The following is an 8,403-nucleotide window of genomic DNA, read 5'->3' on the forward strand; positions in this document are numbered from 1 at the left end:
CTATTCTCTTGTTCTGACCTGAAGCTAATGCAGTATGGATAAACTTAATTTGCTTCGCATTTTGTCATGCATATCATATATATGCACACATAACTTGGTACTACGTGCCTTACATGCATGCACAGATGTATGTCACCGACATTGACATTCATAATATACCATACAACTAAGGTACCCAGTAAATTTATGCTACGCCCAAAAATTGTGATGTATGCCTACACAACGTACAATTGACATATCTAGCATAGCAAATCTTGAAGCAGAAAAAAATTGCAGTTTTTTGAATCTTTATCACAAAAATTGAGTAATAGCCATTTCCCAAACTTTAAACAATCGTCGCACTTTACGATTGTTTCTTTCCGGCTTTTAATTTTTCGAACAATCGTTCGTACTTTACAAATGTTTCCTTCTTCTTTCCTCGATACACTGCTTATTTATTTGTAACTGATATCAACCTGACGACCTATTTTTTTTTCCTTTACCACTTTTTTTTTTGTTTGTTAATGCGTAGTTTTATATGAAATAAAATTAAATTCGGACATGGATAAATTTGATCTACGACACGCAAGTCTTGCTTCCTTTTACGAACGCATATATATATAGTGCAAATATAGTACAATATAGTACAGTTGTACTACATACAGTACAATACAGTATGATCCTGATATTTAACCTATGCCACCAAGTCATCAAATCTACTATAGTCGCCACTCATTCAGTTTTCTCGTCAACAACGGTAGTCCTTGCCGATTATTTGTTTGTGGAAATCGTTACTATTTGCAAAGATGACAATCTTCGGCATGCAACCTGAGTTGAAAATATCTATAGTTTTACGCAGATATATGCATAAAACATTAGTCTGGATTTTTTCTTTGAAATTCAAAATCAAATGCACGTGAATGATATGGTGATAGAGATAATTTCTAAATAGTCCCACTGCTTTATCTTGAAAGTTATTAGTTAACATCTACAATTTGTTGAGATAGTACGACTACGCTCTCCTCTATAGTTTACTCAATTCAAACGTCACTTCTCGATCATAACTATCCATCTTCTGATAATCTTATTTCGTATCAATTCATATTGAACCATATCCATTGGGAGGAGAAAAGTCTAAAATATTCGTTAAAAAAAATTTCTGACAGTAATTCTCATAATGTCCTCGTTCAGACCCTTCCAATCCACAGTGATTCTCAGTAATTGTAAATGGCACATCCAATCTTCGGTTTCGCTTAAAAAAACGATTTCTATTTCATTTTTCCCTTCTACATCTAAATTTAACGAAATTTTCGATATAAATCGACCACGCGCTGATGCGCTTTAACATTCTTTTATGGTTTCACTACAAGTATTACAAAAAAAAAAAAGTCGTCGAAAATATGGTGAGGATTCAGTTAGGGCGGTGGTCATTGAACAAACTGGGTCACCCTCCATTCACACGGGTTTACGACTAATTCATCCAAATTACCTTTTTGTTAATGATCACAAAAAGGAAAAAATCTCTTTTCGATCAAAATTACAAGAAATTATGAAATTTTCGCTCAAACTGAGGTCATATCAATGTTAGATCTACATCGATGTGTCGAATGACTGGATAATTCGAAAGATCCCTAGATGAAAAAAGATTGCAAAGAGAAAAAAAAAATCAGGAAAAAAAAATCATGGATCAGGAAAATACAGGAACAAATAATAGCCCTAACCTTCTTATATTTTTGGGAAATCCTGGTTTTTCTTAAATCTTGCTTCAGGAATTAATAATCGAAAGTTTCAAACATCAAATACATATACAAATATCAAGTACAAAAAATCAAATATTTATGAATGCTTTGTGAGGATAATCTTTTCTCCCAGTTACTGATTCCACCCATCAAATTTAATGTTCGAATAGTGTTTTATTCTCCCTATTTTCCAACAATTTCGAACCATCATCAAATTTGCAAATACCACCGATTCGGCTTTCCAAGAACCTTCCTGATTTCTCGCTCCATTTCTGATCATGTCAAATCAATCATTAGTGAAAAAGTCGAATGAAGTGAACACGACCTTAGAATTAATTATGTCTAGAGTTCCGAGTCATACATTTACCCTTTCTCCTTCTTCCACCTTGTTACTAAAGTAGATTGTAATCAGAAACCACTTCCCATCTGACATCAGTGTGAACTGTTACAGCAAAGTTGAATGACCAATAAAACATACAATGAAATCTAATCGGATCTAATCCACTGATTAATTAGGAAAATTTGCTAGAAAAACAAAAAAGGAAAGAATTGTTCGATAATAAACCGTTACTTCTTCCTCTATTCCATCCTTTTATCAAATTAACCCATCAAATTAATTAAGGAAAAATGAGAAAACTATCCGCCCCCTATATCTACATGAAATACTTGTTTTCTTGACAAATAAGATGATTAGGTGTTTTTCAAGTTAACCAATATAATCCATAAATCAATCAGTCAACCAATCAATCTCCACCTTTTGAATAAACTGTCCGCCTTTTAGCCATGCAGCTGTTGTCGTTGTTGCTATTATTATTGCTGTTGTAGCTGCTGTTGTAATTGTTGTAGTAGTTGTCGTTGTTGCTATTATTATTCTATTATAGTTGTTATTATAGCTGTAGTAGTTGTTGCAATAGTTATCACTAGGAGCAATATTTCATGGGAAATAGTAGAAAGACACCGATTCGTGATGATAAGAAAGCCCGACAATCAGATGAGATCAATTTAGTTTTTCAATTTGTTACCAGTTGTAATGATAGTAGTAGCAATGGTAGCAATAGTGATAGTTGGTCGTGGTCAGTGACAACGAAATCTGTAGATCGGCGGTAGTGGTGGTGATGATGATTGCGATAGTCGTAGTAGTAGGATGGTAGTGCTGGGATGGATTTGGTGTATCGTCAATGATGTCGTAGAAATATAGCAGCAATAGCTATCGATGATGGTGATGATTAGTGCTGATCGGTGACGAACGATGATGACTATACCGATTGCGATCGTAAACGATAATAGGTTTCGTTACTGATTCCACCTTTTCTTTCTTTGCTTTTTCCTCACTTTTTGTCACCAATTTTAATGATACCTGCAGTAATTCGAGAGTTGCTATTCTGAATACGTAATGGATAGATATCCTAGCTCCCGATATCACAACTTAGATAAACTACCACAACATTTGAGCAGTAATCCAATTCAATCGTATCTCCTGGGATTATCCAAAGCACACACTTCTATATAACCGATTCGATAGATCGATATTTCGGTAATACCTTGGGAAGTTTCTCAGTGAGTTTAGTTGAAAATTCGCTAATATCTTGAGATTTCACAGTTACTCGGAATTTCGGTGATATCCTAGAAGGCTTACCGATGAGTTAGTTGCTCCGTATCCGCTTGTAGCTGTAGTTCGTAATAATACCCAAAACGAAATTCGTATAGGTGTATGGCTGCATATGTGTGTCTGTTTGCCTGTTCGTTTGTATGTGGAATTTCTATCAATCTTCGAAGAGGGGATGATCAACAGTGATTGTTGGTGCTAAGTGTGTAAGGGGTTGGTACCGGTGTAGTTCAAAACGTCGTCGAGAAAAGTCGATTTTGCTATTTCATCCAACATCATCCTCCTCTTCCTTCTCCAACTAATGCTACAATTTGGAAGGTCTCGTCCCTTTTCGCCGTACCAGCCTGTGATCCTGTCGCCAATGCCCCCTACCAATAATACATTCGTATATTTCTCAATCAACACACTACAGCTCACACATACACAAACACGTACATACACACATATACACATACATTTACACAACTAAGCTCACAGACATATATATATTTGGGTAGTAAATATTACATCTAATGCATGTTGTTAGGCTCTTTCAATTCCATAATTTCAGTCCATTTATCCTGGCCCACTTTCAGAATTCCCTATCAATGTGGCTATTCATTTTGTCACTTCATTATGCCATATATCTACAAACCGATATATCGAGAAAATAACCAATCAATAAACAGATCAACCGACAACACAATTCTCATCAGACTATGCATGAAATAGCAAGTACTATTTGTCATAGAGAATGAAATATCAAAAATGTAACAAGGTTAAAAAAAATGAGACAGAAATTTAAGTTCAGAATGTTGAAACTAGTGACACCCAAATTTATCAGTAATCTACAAAATCTCTAAGGGCATTTTCGCCAATCAAATGATTAATTTTTGATATTTTTCTTAAAAATCTACTAGAATTTTAACCCCGCTTTTTCCCCCACTCCTACTCTTTTCGTTATCGCGCTTTTTTTCTTCTTTATTTTGCCACTTTTGCCACACACCAGCCATTTAATGACAAGAAACAGATTTTTTCGTTTAATTTTCATTCAATTTAAAAAGAAACAATTGAAATGGAAGTTTCTAAGGGATATATATATATATCTTTGATGAAGATTTTAGCTTATACACAAATGAAAATCTACGTGCCTTCCATCTATGCCACGATTCGTCTTATAACTACGTTCTAGAATGTTGGTGATCATCCCGAGAAGTAAAATACCGTGACTCATGAATTTGTCGTTCTGGATATGCAAATTATGCTTATGTGAATGAATTTCATCTTTCGCAATCTCCTTTACAACCTTCCTATAATTTCGACTATCAGAAATCAGTATTTCTCTGAACATTCAACTTAGCTACAATAGCTAGAACTGCTCCGAAATTGAACGTAACATATTCAATGCAATATCGTTCCCATTCCGTCTTTGAATTCGTATGCAATGTGACTTATCCGCATGTCATTTCCAAAAATTAGAACTTCAAATTAGAAAAATTAAACAGAAATTTTAGTCATTTACTTGTGGATAAGCAGGAAAAATTGGAACAGCCCTCAAACATTTAATAGTTAGCTAGTTTATTCAACATTAATTATTTCTTTACCCTATGCTAATATTATAGATTTTCTCTCGATGAATTTTTCGATCTAAATTAGAAAAACTGAACAAACAGATGAAAAAATGGAACTTTTCAAACACTTCTAACAAACAGAGAGGGGAAAATGTGAAAGAACGGCTGGATTTGCACAGCTGACCTCAATTTTACAAAAAAAGAAAAAAGGAAAGAGTAAGGGTTCAGCGGAATAAAACGCGGGCAAGCAACACAATAACTAATTTATTTTAAATCTTACACAAACCGAAGGTCATTTTTGCTCCAAAATTCTAAAAATTTGTTATCGAACAAAATGATTTACCACAGCTATTTAGGTATTTTTTGCGTACAACTGAAAGTTTAGGAAGCAGAAGACTGTATGCATCAAACCATCCATCAGAAAAAGGCTAGCAACCGTAGCACGAAATAGTTCCGCTTAATCGGCTCATTCCATTAATTACGTTAGTAATGTTTAAAATTCAGTTATACTGTAAACATACAAGAGTACTTTTCGGGCATTTTTTTAGTCTTTAAAACTTGTCCACGCTGCAAGACGGCTTAATCGCTGTTATGTCCATATCATGTTAAAGTAATGCGGCTGAGATATGTCTGATATAGAGGAATAAAACAACTATGTATAATGTGGGCCAATAATTCCATTTTTTGCACAGTATCAATGGTCGCCTGCTAGGAACTTGTAGGCTTTACATCTCAATAATTACATGTGGAAATACTATATGCTTCAAATAAGGATATGAAAGCAGCGGAACATATCTCCGAAAGTTTCGAATAAGAAAAAATGACATTATCGTTGTCTTGGCTAAAGCTGGAAGGCGTGAACCACTCACCGAGTAGATCATGCAGAAAAGTTTGATTCGTAGCTCCCAAAAACAAAATTCAAAATGTTTCAAAACCATACTATACATAATAATTTACAATAAGTCGCGAGAGTGGTGATTAAGAAAATTACACAGAGAATCTTCTCCAGTAGTATTTTCAAATATTTTCCACTGATTCTAATTCAATTTTAATCTTTCTTCCAAATGTTATCAAATAATTTTGAAATAACCACAGATTTAATATACTGATTATCAAGGAAGATAAGACTGCAAAAAGACCATGTTTCAGAGTGAACAATATTAATTATTCGCTGAAATTGAAATTGTTGGCTTATGATACGACAATACCTGAGAAATCTTTTCATTTCCAAAAAAATTTGGATAAAATGTAAAATAAGATCCAGACCTTCAAAGCAATTGCCATCAATATTCCTGAACACGGAATCATCCATCGTCGAACATCATTTATTTTCTACAAAATGCTGTAACAGATAGATAAATTAGCTAAGAAAATATCATTCATAACAAAAGATGCTGCAATTTATCCGCAAAAGAAAAACCGATAAACTGAACAATAAAACTATGGAAAAATCCTGGTATATCTTCATCTTCACTTCAGTGAGGTCGAACGCAAAACGTATTGGTACTAAATTAAACTTCATTTAAAAAAAAAAACATAAAAAAGACATGGGTTAGTGCCGCCTCTTATCCATTTTAAAACACCAATTGAGTAATTTGAAAATTGTTTGGACGATTTGTTTTTGATTTATTAAGCAAGTTCCGGTAATAGGAGAACAAAACAGGGATGGAGGGAGCAAAAGAAATGCTTTTCAGTGCTGTCATATGTACATGCATATATTATACTGATACTTGAAATGATTCGTAATGGCAAAAATTTGTAAACTATTTGGAACAGTGATAAGGAAATGACTTGTCAATCGATAGACAAGCATTACTTATTCCTCACAATTCTCAATAACCTCTTTGTTTCTTTAAACACCGACTTATACTGTTTTCCGTCCCAGTTTCAAACAGTTCGAATATAGTTAAACATAACTATTAGCAAGGTTTTCCTAATCTATTGACTGGAATTTTGCTCTTTCCTGAATTATCACATTTTTCCCCCCCTTTCCATTTCTGATCCACATGATTCTTTTAAATATAATCGATTTTCTGTTCCATCCGGAAATGTTTTGTTCTTGATCCGGATAACCGAATACAACCTACTTTCAGAAAGAAGTAAAAATATTTCGCAAACACATTTTAGTAAAGGAACTAAAGAAACTTCACGATACATTATACGAAAGACAATATGCTGCATTTATGCCACCATAGCAAAAAATATCGCACTTTTTTGAAGGCACTGCAGAAAATTTCGATCATAGTACACACTGTGTACATGTCATAGAATAAGTATGCTACAATACGTATCACATAACCTTTGATTTTCACTTGTCATAATACATGTACACGTCAGATGATAAGCATATCATAGTTATTGATAAAATACCATGTAACCTCTGACCCTCACTTGTCACAGTACATATACACATCATAGGAGAAGTACACTACAATAAGTATGTCATTGTTATTGCTAATATATCACACAACCTCTGACCCTCACTACTATCACAGCACTACACACCGCTCTGACCCTGAAATTACGGACAAGAAAAAAAAACAGTGCGCATTAAACATTACGCGTCGCGGATGGCATATGACGAAGGTTCGCCATGCAACTAAAAATCCCAGATGTTAGTATTTTGGAAAAGTTGAGTTTTTTTCTGGGACGGTAAATGGATGTGGATATGGATATGTTTTACATGCTAGAATTAATTGAAGCTATCTATTTGAACATTTACATTTTGAAGAAGGTTAGAAAAAGAGGAAAAGATAAATATCACCCCTTTTTTTTTCTCAAGGCAAACAAAAGTTTCAAATTTACACAGTCCTAACATGCAAACTGTTAAATTTCGTTTTTATTTTGTTTTTTTTTTCTAAACTGTCAAGTTTCGTCTTTTTTTTTTTAACTTTAAACAACCATATTATTCAAATGTAATTTTATACATCCTTAACATTTATGTTTACTTTTACACATTTACGCAGTCTTAAAACGTGCAAACTGTCAAATTTCGTTTTTGGCATTTAAATTTGACTTTAAATAATCGCAACATTCATATCGTTAACATTCAAATGTATTTTTATAGATTAGTAAACATAAAACCTCGTATAACCAACTATCAGAACTTTATGTTTTTTTTTTTTTTAATGCGTCCATTAGATGCTAAGTAAGTTTACCGATCATTTCGAATGGCCATCTAATCAATGTAGTATAGTAATCCATTGGGTGCTAAATAGGTTTCTGGTCATTTCGAATATCCATGTAATCAACGCGACATTTCGAATGTCCATCTAATCAATGCGGCATAATAATCCATTGGGTGTTAAGTAGGTTTTAGGTCATTTCGAATGTCCATCTAATCAACGTGGCATAATAATGCATTGGTTATTAAGTAAGTTTCTGGTCATTTCGAATGCACATCCAATCAGCGTGACATAACAATGACATTAATTCTGAAAATGTTAAATAAATCCTTGAATTGATTTGGAGCATTCAAAATTTAAGTTCCAGAATATCTACTGTTCAAATCCTAATTAACTTTAACTTT

The 8,403-nt window shown here is 33.6% G+C and overlaps 1 protein-coding gene across 1 annotated transcript in view; it reads right to left on the reverse strand.

The window, feature by feature from the left end:
* LOAG_18752 (CBR-PQN-47 protein) overlaps positions 1–6,223 on the reverse strand; it is an 18,824-nt gene extending 12,601 nt beyond the window's left edge. Inside the window, exon 1 of the mRNA XM_020451414.1 lies at positions 6,141–6,223. Within this exon, the coding sequence (XP_020304804.1) occupies positions 6,141–6,186 (46 nt within the window). The 5' untranslated portion in view covers positions 6,187–6,223. The remainder of the gene's footprint in view (positions 1–6,140) is intronic.
* Positions 6,224–8,403: the final 2,180 nt, after the last annotated feature.

This window comes from Loa loa (assembly GCF_000183805.2).
Source record: "Loa loa unplaced genomic scaffold supercont3.491, whole genome shotgun sequence".
In the NCBI taxonomy this organism is placed as follows: Eukaryota; Metazoa; Nematoda; class Chromadorea; order Rhabditida; family Onchocercidae; genus Loa; species Loa loa.